Below are 22,142 nucleotides of genomic sequence, written 5' to 3'. Positions count from 1 at the left end.
AAATTTCTAACCTGTAGGTATTTTTAAATCTGGAACTTTGATGAAAATGTTTTAAAGGTAGAGCCTTAAAATTTGTTGAGAAGGTTGAATGAAACATGTTTCAATGAATAAAAATTATTTATTAATTTCTGAATTATAAAGAAATTGTGTTTTTATAATTCATAATAAGTTAGCATGGAAGAAGTTGAATCTTATTTAAGCCTGAGGGGGACTCTTAAAGTTAACTTTTAACCAAATTAATATATTGTTTAACGAAACTAATATACAATTTTAAATTATTCAACTTATAATGAACTTTTTTTTTCGTTACACAGTTATTGAAAAAAACTTAAATTTTACACAGACATATGCTTTCAATTATTGATGTTTCAATTAAGAATTCTGAGAATTCTTCAGCATGCCTTTACAGAAACATGTAAAACAGTTGTATTTGTTCATTCAATGTGCTGTTTAATATTTTAGCTGTTCTATCTTGTGTTATTATTCATTTTATTGTGTTATTAAAATCTTTGAGTAGCTATTTCAATGAATCATATTAGATAGTTATGTGGAGCAATATTTTTTTGTGTTTTACAAGAATAAACAAAATATTGAATTAAGTTATTTTCTTTTAGGTCTGCATATTATAGATTAATAGAAGAATGTGTTTCACAAATTATATTACACAAAAGTGGCTGTGATCCAGATTTCAGGCACACAAAGCGTTTTAAAATTGATGTTGAACCTTTAATAGGTAAGATATAAAGTAGTATTTTTTTTTTTTTTTTGGTTTGTAATGTTTATTATTTAAAAAAAAAAAAATCAAATAATTAAAAATCATAAAATTCTCTATTTTTTTTTTGATAAGTGAAAAAATATATATGTATATAAAATTATTCGTTGCATTTATTTTTTTTATTACAGAAACCATAATTGACAAATCAAAACAGGAAGAAGATCGGGTTGGCGAAGAGCTTAGCAAAAAACTTGAAGATGCACTTACTGCAAAACAAGAATCTGAAGCCAAATTATCACAAATTGAGAATAAATTACGGGAATATGAAGCAATTATTTCTGAAGTTCGTAAAGGAGTAAGTTTATATCAAACTTGCACTTTTTTAAAAGTGATTACCAATACTTAAATTTTTATGATGAACACTCTGTTTTAGGGCAAATTACCTCAACTACCAGAAGGATTTAATCCAATGGGTGGATCTTTTATTCCTCCACCACCTCCGCCTCCTGGAGGTGGTCCTCCACCACCACCACCTATGCCTGGCAGTGGAATACCTCCTCCCCCTCCAATGCCAGGAATGGGTCCTCCCCCACCTCCTCCCATGCCTGGAATGGGTCCGCCACCACCACCTCCTCCTCCAGGTATGGGTGGTCCTCCTCCTCCACCACCTCCTCCTGGAATGGGCGGAATGAGATTTCCACCTCCTCCACCTGGTGGTCTTTCCCCTAATCCACCGCCAACTAATGTTTTGCCTCATGGAATGCAACCCAAGAAGAAATATGTTTTAGACACTCCATTAAAACGAGTAAACTGGAAAAAGGTAAAGCTAAAAATTTGTTTGATTTAGTGATTAATAATAAATTATTGGTATGATAAATTGTTACATTTATGGCGTGTTAAGTAAAATGGAAATTTTTTCTTGGGCTAACAGGGATTTTTATAGTATTTTTGTTTGTTAAATAAATCTCAGATTTTTTTGATTTTTTTTTTGATATTCCTTTTTTTTTTTGCTGTCGTAAACTGATATTTTTCTGTTTCAATTGTAGATTCATCCACAGAAGTTATCAGAAAAAGCTTTTTGGGTATCAGTTCATGAAGAAAAGCTTGCTAGTGAAGATATTTTTGAAATGCTGTCCTCCAAATTTTCTTCTAAGCCTCAAGGTGAAAATTTTTTGTTAAATATTTTTGGTCAAAATATTTATAAATGTGTCTAACGAGTGTTTATATGCTAGTTAATATTCACTACTTTTTGCAAAAATAATTAAATTACACTAAAAGTATCAGCATTTAATTTAATTTTATATTATTATTATCATTGTGAAAACTGTTTAAGGCACTTGAACATTGAGTGCAGAAAGGAATCTTTATAGGTTTTATCTAAAAGGTTCTTAGTAAAATAAATGTATAAAAAAAATCTAAAAATTATTTTAAATGGTTGAGATTCACATTCTTAAATATGTATTATGATTTTTTCTAAATGCTAAATTCTGTAAAAAAATTTTAAATAATGATATTGATTTTTTCTCCATCAGAAGACTAAGTATTCTTAAAATAAAACTCAGGATAAGTTCGACTCAAGGATGTGAGATTGTTTATAGCATGCATTTCTTTGAATTGTATCAATACTGCTTATGATCTTTGCTTTGTTAAGTAAAGTCAAACTTTGTAATATTTTTCCACGCATGAGAAAAGAAATTTTTTAGACAAAAAAATTTAGTTCTAGACTTCCTTTTACATGAAATATTCTTGCTGCTTGTATGTTAGTTTTTTAAAATACTTTCTTGAAAATCAGTTTTCATGCTGCCAGACAATTGCGTGACAAGTCCTTGTCCCCACTAACAGCAATTTCACAGAGAGCTTCTCTCTTGATTAATTTTATGAATCACTTATTGTCACCACAATAAGAAGGAGATAATGTTTTAAATCCATTTATAAAAAATACATCTTTGTTGTATGTCGGTACTTATTGTGGATTTTGTAGTGGTGACTGACTGATAGTTTCATGGAGAGCTCATCTCATGATTTCCAGACAGTAGCGTCTTCTTGATTAATTTTATGACTCACTTATTGTCCTAACAATAAGAAAGACATAAAATGTGAGAACCATTTAAATAAAAACCTACTTTGTTAATGATATTGTATGTTGACTGCATTGTAGTGGTCTCCCAAAACTTATTCCTGCCTAAGCACATTGTAAGCAACCATGCAATTATAATATTCTAAAGAATTTCTTTACAAAATGATTGAATAAAACATGTAATGGATCCTGAAGAAATTGATACTGATAAAGGGTTTCGAACAATTTTGGTATTTTTCGTCTCCAAGAAAAATCAGAAAAAAATAAATAAGGTGATATATTCGACTGCTATGTCAGAAGATAAACAAGTTGAAATGAAAAAAAAGTATCTCCAAAGATCTCAAATAAAGATAAAACATTGTAAGGAAATCTATTGAATTTAAAACTATTTCAAATTCAGAAAACCTGGTTTAGCAGGAAAAAAATTAAAAATATGTAATGTATTATATTGATTATTATTATATTGATGAAAATTGTTAGTTAAAATCGAGTAAGTTATTGATGATAAAATATTAATAGAAAATAGAGTCTCATTATTTTCCAGTTCTTCAAGTGCAGATATCCTATATTACTTTTAAAAGTCCAATGCATTTATTACTTCACTTAAAAGGTTAAAAATGCCAGTTTTTCATGCTTTAAGTATTTTTGTGTCACCTTCCCAGTTTATGATATTAAGGTTTGATTTACATCAAAAAATTACAAACAAGAAAGGTTTAAACTATTATAAACTTATGAAATGTTTGCATTAATTCTTTGAATTTTGTTTTTCATGACTGAAACCTTTAAAAACTCCAAGTTTTTAAAAAGATCAATTTTTGCTGTGCTTATACAAACATAATTTATTATTAAAATTTCGTCAATACAAAGATTATTTGGTATGTTTTCACTCTAACGTACTACTGTGCTTTGTATCTGTTCTTAATATTAATTATAAAATGGCAGTTATGATAATCAAAATACTAAAATGCTTTTTGTTAAAATATTTTAGTATTTTGATGTAGTATGGTTAGTATATTATTTTAAGTGCCATTGATTAAATGCCAAACCCAAGTTTTATAATTGACATGAATTTTATAAGTATTAAAAATTTATTTTTTTCTAATTGCAATTTGATTAAGTTTCTTATATAATCTATACTCAAACTTTAAGTAATCTAAAGCTTGATGTGTATTATATAATCTACTATTATGTATCAACTACTATTATATATGATCTATATATTATGTAATCTACACTTTTTATAAGCAATATAATCCGTAATCAAGCTTTATATACTTGGGAAAAACAAAATTCAATGCTCTTTTTCGGTAAAGATATGTTTTAAAAACCTTTTTATTTTATTTTGAATCTTATATTTTAGCTGTATTTTTTCCCCTCATTTTCCTTTATTAATTTCTTTTTCTTTCATTTTTAAAGTTAAAAAAGATACAAATAAACCTGATGAGAAGAAACCAGCTAAAAAAGTAAAAGAATTGAAAGTTTTAGATGCCAAATCTGCACAAAATTTAAGTAAGTGTGAAGAAAATTGAGTTTCAATTTTTATATTGAACAATACAACTTTTACGTTTGTTCAGTTTATTTTTTATAATTTTAAAAATATTGCTTATAGCTGTTTAATTTTTATTTTAACTTTTATTTTAGTGATTCTACTGGGATCTGTTAAAATATCTACAAATGACATGGTAAAATACATATTGCATGTTGATGAGGAACAACTAACTGATGCCATGTTACAACAGTTAATACGGTACATGCCGGAACCAGAACAGCTAGCAAGATTAGAACAATTTAAAGATCAGTATAATGATTTAGCAGAAGCTGAACAATTTGCCGTCACAGTATGTATATTTATAGAAATATATATTTAATTAAAAAAAATAGATAATAAATTGATCTGATAATTTAAAATGTAAAGTTGTAAAGAAACAAATTTTATCTGTTTTTGATTGCCACCTTGCATGCTCAATGCGTATTTTGACAAAATTGAATAGCTGAAGAATGATTGGAAACTCATAAGTGAAATTTCATTTGAGTTTGCTCTGCCTTTATTTCTTTCATGTAATGGTGTATAGTTCAGAAGTACTAACTATTACAGGTTCTTCGTAATTGTTACCATTTTGTGTTCTTGAGGTGGTCGATGGTCTTACCGTCAAGATATAAAAGTTATGGTTTCTGAGAATTTTTTTAATGATCTGTTAAAAATATTTTTTTTCACCTTAACTGTCAAGCTTTACTAAGTTTTGTTGTTTGCAGCCAACATTCTTAAAAAAGTAACACTAAATTTTTTATTTAGTTGAAAATTCATGCACTATATTATTAATATTACGTACATAACTATGTATAATTGAGTAGAATAAGCACCTTGAAATTTAGAGAGGTAGATATTTTCAGCTTTCAGTATGTATCTGGCCAGTTGGCCGGATATTTTGATTATCAGGCAGTATTATCTGGCCCAAAATAAATAGTTATGTAACATAAGAAGCTTTGACTAATTATTTCATTTTATTTATCTAAATTCTCCTTCGTAATTTCTTATTCAAAATTAACTGCTTTCTGGCCCTTAATTATTCACTTCCTCTTTCTATTTTTGGATTCAAGAATAGATGAATTAACATTTTAAAGTTTACCCTTTACTAACTGTGAGAACCACATTATTCCCTCGACCTATTTAATGGACCAATTGTAATTACTAATATCCCCTTTTTTCTGTGTGATTTAAAAGCTCATCGGGACTTATTTTCAAAATTTTCCCTTACTTATGAGAGAAAGCACTTTGATTTTGGATTATTCCATTCATTTTCTTGCTCTCATACAATGATTACTTTGTAAAAATCTTTATTTTGCTTCAACCCATTGATCTCTCCTGCTGAGCCATGCTGCTTTTTCATTTATCTAAATATAAAGTAATATTTAATAAATAACTCAGATTTATGCTGGAAATTGCAATTTTATACTGATATTTCTTTCTCTTGAAGAAACTTTCAAATATTCTACAATTATGATTGTTACAAAACAATGAAATTATGCTGGGCAGTCCTGCTATAGCTATGTAATCAACCACTGATATAAATGTTTTCACACATGTTGCTTTAAAAGTTTGAAAATCATATTGTAGTATTTTTAGTATATAAATAAATTAATTAATATGTATAGTTTCATCTATATATGTAGGCACAGCATAACTATATGTATTTTAAGATGATACCATTGTGATTTTCATAAGGAAGTAAAATTAAAAATCTTATAAAATAAAGATTTAGTCATTTATGATTGTAATTTTATTAATTTTTCAAATTTCATTTTGAATAGAAATCAGCTTAGTTGGCAGCTATTGCATCACACAAATATTGCAATAAAGTAATGGTCTCCGAGAAAGTTATTTAGTAATATTGCAATGAAACAAGTTACTGAGACTGATGTCAAATATGACAGAGACTAAATTGATTCAAATAATATTTTTGTATATTTTTTTTATAAATCTTGCATATATGATATTTGAAAATTAAATTTCAAATGGGTCAAATAATATATTTTAATGATCTTTGTCAATTATTAGCATTATTAATATTTCGTTATTTAAAATATACATTGACTTGAAATTAAAAGCTTATTTAAAGAAAAATAGATGAAAATATATACAAAATTAAAATATAGTCTAATCTTATACTTTTAAATATTAATACTAAGATAAAATAAAAGATACTGTTCCCTGATACTGGATATTCGACTTGAAGTGTATGCTGCATTTGGCCTGTTTAAGGTCCTTTTCATCCCCATTGAAATTGGTGTAATTTGAATTTTGTTAATTTTATATGTATTCTTGTACTTTTGTTTACGAATAACTAGAATGAAAAGTTGACTTCCAAATACGACAAAAAACATCTCTTCTAAAAGAATTTTTTTTTTTTTTAAAAATTTTTATTCCCAAGAAGCCAATTAGAACATTGTTTCTCTCCTAAAACTTTTCAGTTGTAAAATTTTTGTGCCTTTTTTTTTGATAAATCTAGCAAGAAAAGGAAAGAGTTGTTAATTTCAGATTAACTTCATTGTCAATAATTTTAGACCTAATAAATGAATATATATATATATATACATAATAAATAAATAAATACAAGAAAACACGAAGAAAGTTAAGAAAGACAATAAGTTTCATTTATTGAGCTTAAGCTGCAAGTCTCTATTTTTTCATATGTCTATTATTTTTCTTTGTTTTATTCTTCATTTTGAACTTGTATATATATATATATATATATATATATATATATATATATATATATATATATATATATATATATAACATACAAATATATATATATAATAACATACAAAATACATACACACACAAAAACTATTCCATGAATAAAAGTTAGTCAAATAAAACTTTAAAATCATTGATTGAGGTGAGGGGTTAGAAATTTTTATTTCTCAGAATGCACTTGAAAAATATGTAGGTTTAAATTAATTGCATGGTAAAGATTAATTTATTATATTTAAACCCACATGTTTTTCTATTTTCATCTGAAAGAGATCAATATTTATCCCATTTGACTTTTCATATTTAAGATTATTAGAAATGGTGTCCATTATATAAAAAATTTTTCTTGTAGAAACAGTTTAAAAAAAAAAACTGATGTTGTAACTAAGTTACTGTTAGCAGTAGCCCCGGTAGCAGAATTTACATAGTCTACCTGCAGCACATTCTTCATAAATTTAAATATGTTTCTGACTCTAACGCTCTCAGAAAGAGACTATCATTGTAAAAATCAGGTTTTATCTAGCATGTTTACAGCAGAATCAGCACATGTAAGGTGGATAAAAATTAGTGTAAAAAAATTTATTAAAAATCTGTAATTTGAATTAAATATTCTTACACACTTTTTATATGAATGGAATAATTGGAAATTTTAAAAATGTAATAAGTCCCTATATAGTATATAAACAAGTAATTAGAATTTTTAGAAATTAAGAATTTAATTGTTAATTTTTTTTTGTATTTTAAATTCTTTTTTTCCTTCTCAAAATTCCTGTTAATTAAAAAAACATTTAAAATTTTCAGAAGTCATTACTTTTCTTTTGTTTATATATTTGCAACTTGGCAAACAAATTTTGTGAAGTTCTGTAATCATATAGTTATTTAATTAAAAATCATTTTTCTTTTTCTGTTCTCAGTAATATTTTATGCTTTTTTTTAAAAAAAAAAATCTGTGAAAATAATCTTTAGATGCTCTGATAATCCGCAGCGCCTACTGTCATGCTGTAGGATTTCTGTACTGGAACAAAAAGTTGTAGTTCCTGAAAGCTACATAGATTATTTAAGTAAATTAAACTATATCTTTTCTGATATGTATTCCTTTCATAATTCGATTTTAATTTTTATAGATGGGGAGCATTAAAAGATTAGTACCTAGGTTAAAATCCATCAGTTTTAAAATGAGATTTCAAGAACTTGTGCAAGATATCAAGCCAGTGAGTGATATTAAAAAGATCTAAATTAATTTGTGCTGCACATTGATTAGCTTTTGAAAAGTTATGTTTAACATTTATGATCCATTTTAGGATGTTGTTGCTGCAACTGCTGCTTGTGAGGAAGTGAAGAAAAGCAAAAAATTTTGCCTCCTTTTGCAAATCATTCTCTTAATAGGAAACTACATGAATGCTGGTTCTCGAAATGAACAAGCTGTTGGATTTGAAATTAGTTTGCTGACCAAAGTACTTGTCATTTGATAAATTTTATTGTAATCTTCTTGATTTATAATTGTTATATTGGTTTTTCATGATCTATCTTTAAATTTACAGTTAAATTCAACAAAAGCTGCAGATCATAAAACAACTCTGTTGCATTATTTGGCTGAAGTCATTGAACAAAAATATCCTGATGTCCTAAATTTCGCTGAGGAATTGATGCATGTTGATAGAGCGGCTAGAGGTAAAGGTGGTTTTTGCATTGCTTTATTTATTTTCTGCTCTAGGAGTGCCATATCAAAATAAGCATTACATATTTCCAAAAATTTAAAATTTGACTGATATTTCAATTTATCCTCTTTATTTTATAATCATTAATATTTTATTGATGAGGAGAAATCAGTTCTATAAGTAGATGATTGTCTTTCTGCTACTGCTAAGAACATTTACACAAAAATTCATAATTGAAAATCAAGTAATAAAAGGTTTGCCACAATCATTGGGTTTATAAATAGTTCATTTTAATTTTTACCAAGAGTACTTTTTAAGTTCTGAAGCCAAGGGCCAAGAAAGAGATAAAAACCATTAAAAAAACATAGCAGTAATAATTAGTATTACTGCTATATTTTTTTTTATAGTTTATATTTTTTTATATTAGTAATATTCTTAACAAAATCATGGATTCCCTGTAAAAGGTTGGCACAGTGTTTCATGGCGTCTGAACTACTATGATAATTTATATGATTTTTTGCGAGTAGGAGTTGTCCTGTGGGGCTTAAACCTTGCAGAACTGTACTGTTTTGTTTTAAATTTTGATACTCAATGATCAAAACTTCTAATTCCACATATATAATAGTAATGTGGAATATTTAATAATATTTTAAAGTTTTCCTGAATATTTTTTAATACTTAACAAATGCTCTCCTTAAAATGAAAGGAAAAAAAAACAGTCTTCGAAGATTGCTATAAACATGTTTAAATAATAAGCCAAGCCTAATTGTAATAATTCTTCGTAATACTTTATGACCATATTGACTCATTCAGAGCTAACAGGTAATTGCCTAAACATGATATTTTTTTTGTAGTGTCATCTGAACAGATACAGAAGAATTTAAGTCAAATGAAGAAGTCAGTTAAACAGTTAGAGACTGATTTGAAAAATTTCCGTCCTCATAGTGAAGAAGATAGATTTTCTGAAGTAATGTCTGTATCCTTTCAGCAGGAAATTATTTAAAATGAATTAAATATATGTTTTTTTTTTTTTAAAAAAAACTCAGTATTTAGGCAAAGTTTGCTATAATTTTGCCTTTATATAATTTTATGTAAAGCTATATAATTGCTATAATTTTTGCTATAATTTACCTTTTTGTTTTAAAAATGTGTTTGGCAACTCAGCATGTAAAAAATGCATTTTAAGGTGCTGTTCTCTTGACATTGTAAAATTCTCTTTTTTTCCCTTTCATGTTAATAGAATTTTATAATAATTTGAGTTCTTTTTTATTTTTTATTTATTTCAAAAGTGAAGATTACTCAACATTCTTGATTTAAAACCTAGTGTTTGTACATCACTTAACTTAAAAATAAAAAAGAATAAAAATGTGATGTTTTTTTCCCCTCCTATGCACGATTTATCGGAATAAAATAAAAACTTTATGTGAGAACTATTTTATTAACTAATAAGAAGATGATAGAATGGGCCTTGATTTATTATAATTAGCAATATACCTGTCGATACTAAGTTCTGTTAGCTTTTATGACTTATTGACTGTAACAGTAAAAATAAGTATTTTTTCACCATTATCTTTCTCTTTTTAGAAAATGTATAGTTATCAACATACATATAGTTCTGACATTCTTTATAATATTAAAGTAACATCTGATTTTTGTTTGTATTATAATACGTTTTTAAGTTATTTAATCTTAACTAATTATTAGAGTTTTCTGACGGAAGCGTCAATGCAGTATGAAATTTTAGAAAATATGTTCAAGCAAATGGAGAAGCTTTATAATGATTTGTCTGAATATTTTGCTTTTGATTCTAAAAAATATCAATCAGATGAGTTTTTCAATGACATTAAAACTTTTAAGGACATGTTCCAAGTAAGTAAAATTAAGTAGTTTTTATATTAGTAAGTAATTTCTATTATTATAGGAATATATAATGTATCCTTTGCTGCAATGTAATTATATCATTGAAATTATGTAATTGACAATTTAATTGAAATTTTTTTTCAGCTATTTCAATTAGAATTTTTTCCTCATTTTCTTATTTGTAGTCGCATGTGCCGCATATTTAAAATTAAAAGGCCTCAGTTTTAAGTACTTTAAGCTTGAAGAGGTTAAAATTCATTGTAAAAAAAACTTCTGGGTTACTACTTCTGATTTATTTTTACATCTGAGTGTGAAAAAGCACTTCATCCTATATTATTATAATTATAGTGTTTACAATATAACAAATTCTTTTGTTTCGTTTTTATGCTATATGACTGTAATCAAATTTGAACACAGAGTCAAACAGATTGTAAAAACGAGTCAGACAATTTCCTTTTGATAGCCAATGCACTTCTGTGTGAAAGATCAATCTGTTGAAATCTTCATCATTATCAACACAAAGCTGATTAAATAATCTGTCATTTAAAGAGCTCTTTCGGTTTTTATTGACTGCTCTGGTGACATGTTGCAATGATTGAAATAGTCGTTCACTTAAATTTCTAGCAACTAAATGCTGTCGATGTATAATGCAATGTACAGCAAGCACATCAGGAATTTTCTTTTTTAAGTACAATATGAAGCCTTTTTGACACCCCGTCATAGCTGGAGCACCATCTGTAGCAGCTGATATAATATTCTTCAACGGAATTCCTTTTTCATCACAAAACTTTTCCAGTGTTTTAAATATGGTTTCTCCTATTGTGTCTGTCTCTAAATTTCTAGCAAATAAAAGATCTTGACATAATTTTTCATCTTTAATAAATCTCATCCAACTGAATTGAAAATTTACTAGTCTTCAGATGATTGCACAATGACTTGTTTTCAGCGATTTCATCAATTCGTCTTTGGACAGAACTATTGCTCAAGGGAATTTTTCGAATTATATCTGCCGCCGCTTTATGGAGCACAGAAGTTATAACTTCTTTTATCGCCGGCAAAATTAACGTTTCTCCGATGGTGTGTGTGGTTTACCTGTTTGAGCAATTAACAGAGAGATATTGTATGAAGCTCGAAGTCCGTCATCATCTTGCTTAGCAGCCATCGAAAAAAGTTTCGATACACTTGGCTGAGCATTATGCTTCTTTTCCAGATCTTGAAAATAGGCTACATTTTTGTCCTTCTTATCCGGATACATTTTATTCAAATGATCTTGAAGTCTTGAAGGCTTCATCGCTTCATTTGAAAATGTTTTTGAGCAAGGAAGGCACAAAGGCAAACAGGAGTTTGTCGAATTTTCTATGAATCCATATTTAATATATTCTACTCTACACTGTATTGCCGTTTCTTCTTTTTTGCTTCCGATATGGCTTTGTTTTCAAAAATATGTAAATAAAGTGTTAAACTTAAATACTTGTTTAAAGATAGCGCACGAAACCACAAATGAAAATATAAGAAAAATTACAAGCTTTTATATTCACCTTATCCGTAGGCGGAGCTTATTTTTGCTTGCAGATGAATTGATCCACATGAACTTCCGGAGCAACCGGAACTTGTTTCGTTTCTAATGTTTTTACATAGGCAGTTCAACTATCATAAACAAACATAATAAGTTTTAATACGAAATATTAATTTATAAGAAAAATACATTGCTATTTTATTGTACTATTATTGTACTAATTTATTAGAACGAAACTATTTTTGTTGAATATCTTTCTCATTAATATTAGATAAAATTCTCATCATAAGATAATTAAAATTTTATATTTCGACTAGTAAATAATACTACTAACAATAATAACTTATTTAACTACGGAAAATAAATTAATATCATTTCGTATTATAGATAAGTATGGGTAATTTTTCATAGAATTTTAGTTTATAATTTAGAACTGGTTCAAATAAAAACCGCCGCCAAATTCTGCATTTTTAATATTTAATATTTAATAATATTTAATATTTAATATTTATAATATATAGAAATAGTAAACGATGTTTACAATAAGTGAACTGTTTAGGCTTACTATATTATTTGACACTGGACGGTAATGGGATAATTGTAAAAAAAATTTTCTAACACAACTTTTTGAACAATAATTATATACGTATTTCCATTTTATGTAAAAATGATGATTTTTACATCAGTAATTTCTTATAAAATGCTAGGAAAATGCTGTAAAATGCCCTTATGTTAAAAACAAGAAAGAAAGTAAAGAAAACTTCAATTTAAGTTAGTTTACATATGTATAATATTTTAAAACTCTGCATGGTAGTTTTTTTCCTAATGTTTAAAATAATTTCTGGTGCAATGTAATTAAGGTAAAATTGCTCTAATTTTTTAACTATCATCGATCATGTTCCTTTATCTATCCGCAGAAACTTGTTACAGCTGGATTGCGTACGGTGTGCGGGCTATCCTACGAAATCTATGTTAAGTATTTTAAGTTTTTATAACATCATACAGGTTAGAAATATAAACTAATTATTCGTTATTGTGTAGTATGTGGGTTTTAATTGTAGTTACTATATAAAGTAAATGGAATTACAAATTATACATCGCCCCCTAACCCACGTCATCGCCCCCATTTTTTCTGGGCCCCTTAAAGCCCCCCCCCCTCTAGGTTTCAAACGCCCCCAAGGGGGCGTTATTGCCCACTTTGAGAAAGACTGAAATAAAGCAATGTTTAATATACACATATGCAATAATGCCTCTTCAGGAAAACGTATATGTATATCAGAACGTCACCACTACTACAATAATTCTTCTACCACTAACTGGACTAGCTGCTACCATGAGTTAACATTAAATTTTATCATATTTTTACGTGTATTTTCAATCATGACATCTAAACTATATCTGTTACTAACATTAATATTTAAATAGGAAGCCTATAAAGATATTGTCCATGCGAGAGAAGTCGAGGAGAAGATGAGAAGAGCGAAAGAAGCCAAAGAAAAAGCTGCAAAAGAAAAACAAGAGAGAATGGCTAAGAAAAAACAATTAGTAGATATAACAGGTAGCTGTTTTTCTGTATCCGTTCCTTATTTGCTGTGTTGCTCAAATGCATGAAATTTTAAATATTTCTTTGTTTTGTTTCGCTTAGGAGAAGATCAGGAAGGTGTTATGGACAGTCTTTTAGAAGCACTCAAAACCGGTTCTGCTTTTTCACACAAACCTCGACGTAAAGCACCTGCCAGAGGGGCTGCCGGTCTGTATTTAGTATTTAAATCCAATTTTTATTTTGTTTTCCAGTTGCATTTATTTCTATCACAACATATTCAAATTCTAATGATTTATAAATTTAAATTGGAAGTTAATAGGATTATTTCACTTTCTTTTTCCAACTCTCATATTTTTTTCTTACTTTTTGTGCCTCTTCATGTTTATGAATGTCATATTGTAGATATAATACAATAATATGGTGAAAAATTATCTATTTAAGACACAAGATATATGTAATAAGGCTTATATGTGGTTCAGATATTCTGGCACCTTCAAATTTGTCTTACAAGCAACGGTTAAAAGTAGATTTAGAATTTGCTTATATCAATGGTAAAAAAAAAATTAATAATTAAAGATTAAAAATTAAATATGTAACTAAGAATCGTAAGTGTATTGTAAATTTAGCAGAAAAACAATATAGATCTTGTGAGAAATATTCTACTAGGTACAGCAAAAGGTAACTTAACTGACCAGTTTTCACCTTTTTTTGTCAGAAAGAAAATTGGATAGGGTATTAAATTTGCCTTTTTTTTAAAATTATTTTATATATTTTTGAAACATTAATTGTTTACATTTAAAATGTGAATAATATTTAATGTTTATTTATAGTAATTTTTTTAAAAATTCTTGAATGGAATAACTTAATGTAGTTTCTGTATTGGTTTTCCTCCATTAAAATTAACTACTACATCTAATTTTTGATGGAATATTAATTTTTGCAATAATTTTTAAGCTGATTTTATTTTTCCATATTTACTATTCTTCAAGTAACTTTAACATTTCCTCTTTGTATTTTTTCACTAGTTACCTTTTTAGAAGTTCAGTAACCAGCACTAGAATTGCCATCACATATAGAAAAGCAGGTCTTGTTTTTTATGACCATGTCATGCAATGTTATTGCATGTATTTAATGTGTCTAAAAAATTGCATGACTGTTTTTTGCATGATGAAAAGCAAATCTCTTTTTTTTATTATATAATTGACTGAATTTTTTAAAAAAAATAAGGGCTTGAATTTAAGGACAAGATTGCAATGCCTTTGTCTGAATATCCGATCTTCAATCTAAAATAGAAACTTAGACATGATTACTCTCAGCCACTTATTCAAAATTCAGATATTTTTCGCAATTCCAGGGCTTCTATTGGCAACTATTTGCTGCTAAAATCAAAACCAAGGGAAGGTGAGAGTATGGCTAATAATTATTATAAAAAATAGCTTAAGAGCTACTATTTTCATAAAAAGGTGACTATTTAGAAAAAAATATTGTTGACAAACAGGCAGATTACATAAAAAATAAATATAAGAACATTAAAATTATTAAAACCATATGGAACTGGCAAAAAAAGCGATAAATAGCTTTTGAAAAATGATTGGATAATGAATTTACAATGAAATCACTGTGAACCAAGTGCGTCAAAAGTGATTGCTCAAATTTGAAATAACATGTTTAAATCATAATACAAATATCAGATTTTGCATGGGAAAATAGCTGGAAAAATAAGAGTATATCAAAATTCCGAGGGAATATTTACGATTCAAGTGCGCCCGTATGTGATTACTCTAATTCAAAATTCTAGTCTCCTAATATCGTATTTAAAATATTAGAGTTTGGAGAAACATATGGAAATTGAAATAAATGACAACCAAAAACTGAGAAAATTATTGGAAAACAGCGTAGAATTGTGATGGAATCGTCGCAATTTGAACTCACCAAAATATGGTCACTCATATTTGAAATTCATGTGTTGTAATAAAATAGTACTAAAATATTAAAATTTGAAAAACCTCATAGAAACAGCTAAAGGGATAAATAACAGTCAAATAAATTATCTAAAAAGGCAATGTAATTGTTGTTGCTGTGGGGTTACAATGTAATCGTTTTTAAGGGATGGCTAATTTTTACAAAGAGGGCACATTTATAGGGATCAAAGAGCAGGCAGAATGGGCCACCCTTCTGAAAACGCTTAGGGAGAACACTGATGTAGGAAGCATTTATTGACAGAATGTTATCAATGTTTTACTAAAAAAATTGAGGCAAGATGTTATTTATTTGTTTTAATTGTGTGAATATGTGATTTTTAAATCATCAGAATACAAATCTCAACCTTTAATTTAAAAAATCATGTGAATATGAATCTCGATGTTTGATTTTAAAATCGCTTGAATATGAATCTAGATATTAGATTTAAAAATCGTTTGAATACGATTCTCCATGTTTCTTTTTAAAATAGCGTGAATACAAATTCCTATATACAATTAAGTTACTTGAACATGAATTCCTATATACAATTAAGTCACTTGAACATGAATCATAATAGTGGCTTTTAAGTTGCATAAATACGAATCGTGATATTTGGTTTAAAATCGTAAAAATACGAAACATGATTTGCGATCTTATATTTCGTAAATAGGAGTCTCAATGTGTGATTTTAAGTCTTGTGAAGGTAGTTATAAATTGTGTTTGCATTGGTAGGAAATGGAGTGAATATTTATATTTTTTCTTCTTCTTGAGAATTTGAAAAAGAAATGTTGTTTCTTTTTTAGTAATAGTAAATTTGTTTTGCAGTGATTGCAAATTTTCCATGAACAGCGTTGTGTATATTATACAGGTCTGCATATAATGTTAACCCCAAAACTTTCTATTTACTTACCAATGCTCACAAATAAATAACAGCGGTACATTTCTTGTACCCAATTTAGGCAATGACTGAAAACAGGTACTTAGAAGCAAACTTTGAACGTCAAAAGCCTGTGAAAAAGGCTCGTCAAATTTACATCATTAACCTCACTTTTGCAAGGTTAAGCAAATTATATCCTTTGATGCAAAGAGCCAATGTGTATTCCTTTATATTTTCATTTATAATAAGTATCCTTAAAAAAAAAAACATGTCAAGAGTAGTCTTTACAGAACATTCTCTATATTTCCTCTTAAATTTATTCTACCCTATGTGCTACTTTTCTTGTCAGAAGATATTAATTAGACTACTATTTTTAAGCTTAAAGGCTACTAAAGCAACTATTTTAGCATACTAATTTCAGTGTAGGCCCTAAGTTTGGGAACACACCCGAATATCTGATGTCTCTAATTAGTGAACATTTTTGCATTCTCCTGCCCATTATTATATAGTTATCTCATCCTTTACAATCGAGTTATCCAGTCTTATAGTAGAAACTTTTTAATGATTGACCAAACATCTGGCCCTGTCTCTTAGAGCTATTGAAAAGAACCAATTATAAATCAGTAAAATTTAAAATTCAAGCTCTGATTTAAAAGTATTATATTTTATATTCAGTTTCAGCATGTATTCTATGAAGAATGAAAATTTAACTTTGTTTATAATGATTTGCTTTCAGGAATAAATGTAAAATTATCTTTATTTTTAAATCAGTAATAAATTTTGTTTGCTTTGAAAGATTGATTGCACTATTGCTTATCTTGAAGATTTATAAAATGTTTGCAATGAAATTTCTTTATACTATTGCTTTTTGTGGAATCTGAAAAAGGTTATTTTGCTGAATTTTATTTTTACCTATTAGGTGGGCTGTGTTAAAATGATTCTCTCTATTTTTGGTCTGAACTTATTATTTTTGTCTGTATTATTACATGTCAAAGCATTTCAATATTTGTGTATAATCATACAAATTTAAATAATATTGCATTGTATATTATTCTGTTAATATTTATACGAAAGTGAAATCTTGGTTGAGCGAGCACTTTTGAGACCAAAAAAATTTTCTGCTTGCGAAAGTTGTTCGTTTTCAAGAAAGGTACACTAATAACGAAGTTTAATACCATAAATTGTTTTCTGAATAATTGCAATGATTTAGAAATAATCAGAGATGATTGTGCTAAAAAAAAAATAATTTAGAAAAATTGGTGTCTTATTTTAACATGGTGCGCAGCATTTTTAAAAAGTGCTTAAAGGTGCTTATTTTGGATTTTTGTTTTTTAAAAGCCCTTAAAGGTGCTTTTTTCATTGGATGTTTTTAAAAAATGCTTAATTTTCTCTTTTTAAAAAATGAGATTTTTTTTTTACCATGCCAATTTTCGACATGTATTATACAAAAATGTGCTTTTCACATTGTTCTATTCAACGTCTTACAATTCATTCAACCACAATCTATTTCAGTGTACCGTCGGTCCATAATCTATGAAAGCGCCAATTATTTTACAGGTTTGATGAAATACTTGTGAGTCCACATGTGCGTATTGTGAGCTAGGTTTGGTGAGATTATTGCACTCTCATGTGCAACTCTGCTGGCATGTCTTCGGATCATCCTCAGGGATGTTTCCCAGACCGTCGCCAATAGCCCATAGCTGCCAAGTGTACAGATTTTATCGGAACGGTTCCGATTTTTATGCCTTGTTCCGATAAAACGATTTTGGGTCAAAATGTTCCGATTTTTCATCATAACGTAATTTTTTCTTTTACTCTATAAAGTGATCCATGTCTGATTGGCGAAATCCAATCAAGTCGCGTTATCGCTTAGCTCTGCCTCTAGCTACATTCGTATATTTGATGACGTATGTACAGGTCGATTCACAGACATTAAGGCTCCTATACTATCAGAGCTGACCTATCAAGCAATATTGGAGCAAAAAAGTTCGCAAGTTAACGTTATGTTAGTATTGTGCTTATGTTAGCTCTTTGGAGCAAAAATAGATGATGAGTTGGCCTGTCTAATTCAGGGGCTCTAACAGACATCAAGAGGAAATTTTAGCTTCCTGACTCCTTGTCTTTTACTTGCAACCGTACCGGTGTTGAATGTTTACTCGGAGCGCATCTCTTCGATTTAAGTTTAGCTTTGAATGCTTTTCCACGTGGTAATCTGAAAAAATGTCAGAAATTCCGCGAAGATAGTGTTTTTGCGGGAATTATAGTGAAGAATTTGATTTCATCAAAAAATCAAGAAAGGGGATATCGTACGCGTTATGTATTGCTTGCAATACAGACATTAGTATAGCACATGGCGGAAAGTGTGATATTTCACACGGGAAAACAGCCAAGCATGCTACCGTATATACAAATATGAAAAAGTCAGCAAAAATTTCCGATTTTGTGTCGTCCACTATTGATCTACAATCAATTAGAAGCAAACTATTGTTCACAGGATTTCTCCTTGAACACAATATTACGTTAGCTGCTGCGGACCACGCATCGAAGTTGTTTTGTGCGATGTTTCCAAAAAATGAGACTGAGTTTAGGGGTAGCATGAATGCGTCTACTTTGCAGGCAATTTTGATTTACCAAGTCCCAAATGATTCAGCCTTGTTATAGACAAGTGTTTGATGAAAAGTTTTTAAAATCAGCCAAATCTACTACAATTGTAGCACTTAACAAGAATAATTGATTATTTTTTTATATGTGTTTATTGTCACATATGTTTGAGTAATAATAAAATATTTTGTTTTTAAATATGTTTTAAATTACTAAAATCAGCTATCATTTCTGTTTAATTAGTTTGTTGAATAATAATAATCAGAAATCTTGTCAGTTGATATGTATTATAATCAATAATAATTGTTACATTAAATCTTATACAGTTACAATTATGCAAACATTTAGTGTAAAGAAGTAAACTTTAATGTCGCGACCACGTGACGTGTTCCTATTTTTTTCCCTGGCGGGTTGGCAGGTATGATAGCCCATTGTGCAGCTCTAGTGCGACGTAAATGAATTACGACTACATTTTGCAATATAATCTCAATTTCACGCTTCAATTTCCACCCTCTGAAATCGAACCGAAAAATCTCTTGATCATTTTTTAATGGCTAATATAATCAAGAAAAGAGTTCTTTGTCACAAACTAGTTATTTTATCATGATCATGTAGTCTTTAAAAATTATTTTGCATTTTGTTATGCATATAGTGCTTAAAAAGTACTTAAAAGGTGCTTATTTTTTGTTGAAAGATTGGGCTATGCACTCTGTTTAAAAGAAAAGATAACGATTTGGGGCATACATGACTGTCCGCGTCTAATTACTGGAGTGTCCGTTTTTCGGAAAGGGTACATAATGGTTCATTCTAAAAGATTCGCAGGAAATCAAAAATATATCTGCAATGAGTGGCGCCTGTTTTGTAGGAGTGTCTATAATGTGAGGTTTCACTGTACAAATTATGACAAGAATTAAGCTTTTCTTTAAAAAACTTACTAAGAAAAAACTTAAGTCATATTTTGTTTGTAATTTATTTCTGGATTTATTAATTTCATGCATTTATACCATAGTCTTTAAAATAATATTCTATGGTTTCAATATAGTAGAACCAGTCTTGTAAGTCTTTGTTATAGGCATATCTGAAGCCCTGAAAATTTTTAATCCTTTCTTTTTAAGCCTTTATTTTTCCTGAAAAAAGCAAGTTTTTAGTTGTAAAATATATATAGAGTTTATATATATATATATATTTTTTGCTAATGATAATCGTATTATAGAAAAATGTGCAATTTTATTTTCATTGCTGCTTACATCTTTTTTCTTCTTCCTATGTGCGTGTAATAATTATATTTGTTCATTTTTTTTTTCAGAAAGGAGAGCACAATTAAACCGCAGCCGCTCTAGGAGTAATATTTTAGCTCAACATAACCTTGGTAGAGAAAATTTAGCTAATTTTGATTCAAGAAATGGTGATGTTGTACGATGAGATTAGTTGTAACACAAATAGCTAAAAGACTTAATACAAATTGTTTGTAGTGTAAAAGCTGCAGGTTTTGAAATCTGTATTGTGCTGGGTTTGAAGTATTTATGTAAATACAGATGCTTTTTTTTAGAAAAAAAGAGATATTGTACAGAGAGGTTTTAATAAATTTCTTACTCAAACTAGTAAGAATAAGCAAGATTTTTATGAACTGAAAGCTTGTATTTTCGAAATTTTCATTCTTACTTTTTCATAATAAACTAGTTCTATGTATGAAAATAAAAATGGATTTAAACTGTAATATATATACTCAGAATGCAACAATGTTCCACCTTGCCTTATATTCTCTGTGTTATATCAGACATAATGTACGTCCATTGTATGTTGCAGTATTCTGTGAAAACTTGATTATTTGAGTTAATATAACGTGAAGTGAACTAAGATAATCGAATACTCAAGGTCAAAATTAGCTTTGAAAGTACAAATTGATTGCCAATGAACAGGTCACTAAGTACTGATAATGTTTACTGTGAAATAAGTTTTAAGCTCAAATAATATTAAAGTGTTATTGTCCACCATGCAGCAGAAATCAATATTATGAACTTTTATAAATAACATCAGCTCAATAATCCTGCTAATAGGCACCAGAAAAATCCTAGTGACATGAGACAAGTAATTTTATAACAAGATATAATTTGCAAAGTTTAACTTCATACATTAAATCTACCAATAAATCAAGTGCGGATTATCTCAATGACCTTATACCTCTCACAGCGGTCACTTTAATTGATCTTTTAGTAACTTAAAACCTGCAAAAGTTTTAAGTCGATATAGTATCTGATTTATCGTATGTCTGATATATTGTATCTGATTTATTTGTGCTGATAAACTTCAAGAAATCAGATTAAAATATAGACTTGAAAGGAATGTTCGTCTGGAGCAATAATTGTTTTTATTTTTGCATTTTTGTAGCTAAAATAGAATCCTGAAGAGTTATTTATGTTTACTACGAGGACAGGAAACAAAAAATCTCCTTAATTTTTGCCAGGTAACCTGATATACCAATTATCTGATCAAATGACTAATGGAACATTTACCTTTATATATCGATATTCCCCATAACCCTGAGGGGGCATAACTTCCTTTTCCAAACTAGTAAGGGAAATCTCGTGACACTTGAGTGTTCTTTAACCATTCAAGCATTCAGCTCATGGGCAAAATAGTTCTGAAATCTTCTTGTTAGGCACTTTATCCCATTGAGAAACTTGTTTTTAGATGCAGGAAAGTCACCAGATTAAAGTTGAAAATGTTCAGAGGATTAAAATGTAAGATAATGGATCGTCGGTCATCTGGTCATAGATGCACTTTCAAACAAATTTATGAGAAGCATAATTTTTGTTTGCCTGAGACATTGAGTGCTAAACCCTGGATGAGTTCATAAATTTTTTTTTTCTCATGGAATAATCCGGTTAAGGAATGATTTTCTATCGAGGAAAACAACCAAGTTAAATGAAAAGTGATTCAGTTTGTTTCTGATAGAAAAGATAACGATCTATGCTTTCAGTTAACTTAGATTTAACTTATTTTGGATCATTAAATTAGTGACTGTTGTTGAAGAAAGGCATTTTTAGAACTAATATTTTCTATACTTGGTACAAAGAG

General features: G+C 28.4%; 1 protein-coding gene across 2 annotated transcripts in view; it reads left to right on the top strand.

Moving 5' to 3' along the window:
- Window positions 1-21,304, top strand: part of dia (diaphanous related formin 1) — a 48,930-nt gene extending 27,626 nt beyond the window's left edge. The window contains exons 13-26 of one of the 2 annotated variants that reach the window (XM_071180199.2): window positions 615-733; window positions 904-1,070; window positions 1,149-1,535; window positions 1,762-1,876; window positions 4,209-4,301; window positions 4,434-4,630; window positions 8,172-8,258; window positions 8,349-8,501; window positions 8,589-8,718; window positions 9,560-9,681; window positions 10,410-10,574; window positions 13,507-13,639; window positions 13,727-13,831; window positions 20,371-21,304. In XM_071180199.2, coding sequence (XP_071036300.2) covers window positions 615-733; window positions 904-1,070; window positions 1,149-1,535; window positions 1,762-1,876; window positions 4,209-4,301; window positions 4,434-4,630; window positions 8,172-8,258; window positions 8,349-8,501; window positions 8,589-8,718; window positions 9,560-9,681; window positions 10,410-10,574; window positions 13,507-13,639; window positions 13,727-13,831; window positions 20,371-20,486 — 2,089 coding nt within the window. In that variant the 3' untranslated portion in view covers window positions 20,487-21,304. Of the gene's footprint in view, window positions 1-614; window positions 734-903; window positions 1,071-1,148; window positions 1,536-1,761; window positions 1,877-4,208; window positions 4,302-4,433; window positions 4,631-8,171; window positions 8,259-8,348; window positions 8,502-8,588; window positions 8,719-9,559; window positions 9,682-10,409; window positions 10,575-13,506; window positions 13,640-13,726; window positions 13,832-14,649; window positions 14,750-20,370 lie in introns of those variants that run through there. The other variant, XM_087159110.1, reaches the window with a different exon arrangement.
- The last annotated feature ends 838 nt before the right edge of the window (window positions 21,305-22,142 follow it).

The sequence above is a fragment of the Parasteatoda tepidariorum genome, chromosome 1 (assembly GCF_982258835.1).
Source record: "Parasteatoda tepidariorum strain Cologne lab strain chromosome 1, Ptep-v5.0, whole genome shotgun sequence".
Lineage (NCBI taxonomy): Eukaryota > Metazoa > Arthropoda > Arachnida > Araneae > Theridiidae > Parasteatoda > Parasteatoda tepidariorum.
Note: the sequence above shows the minus strand (reverse complement) of the source record. Positions and strands in the feature narration are given on the sequence as shown.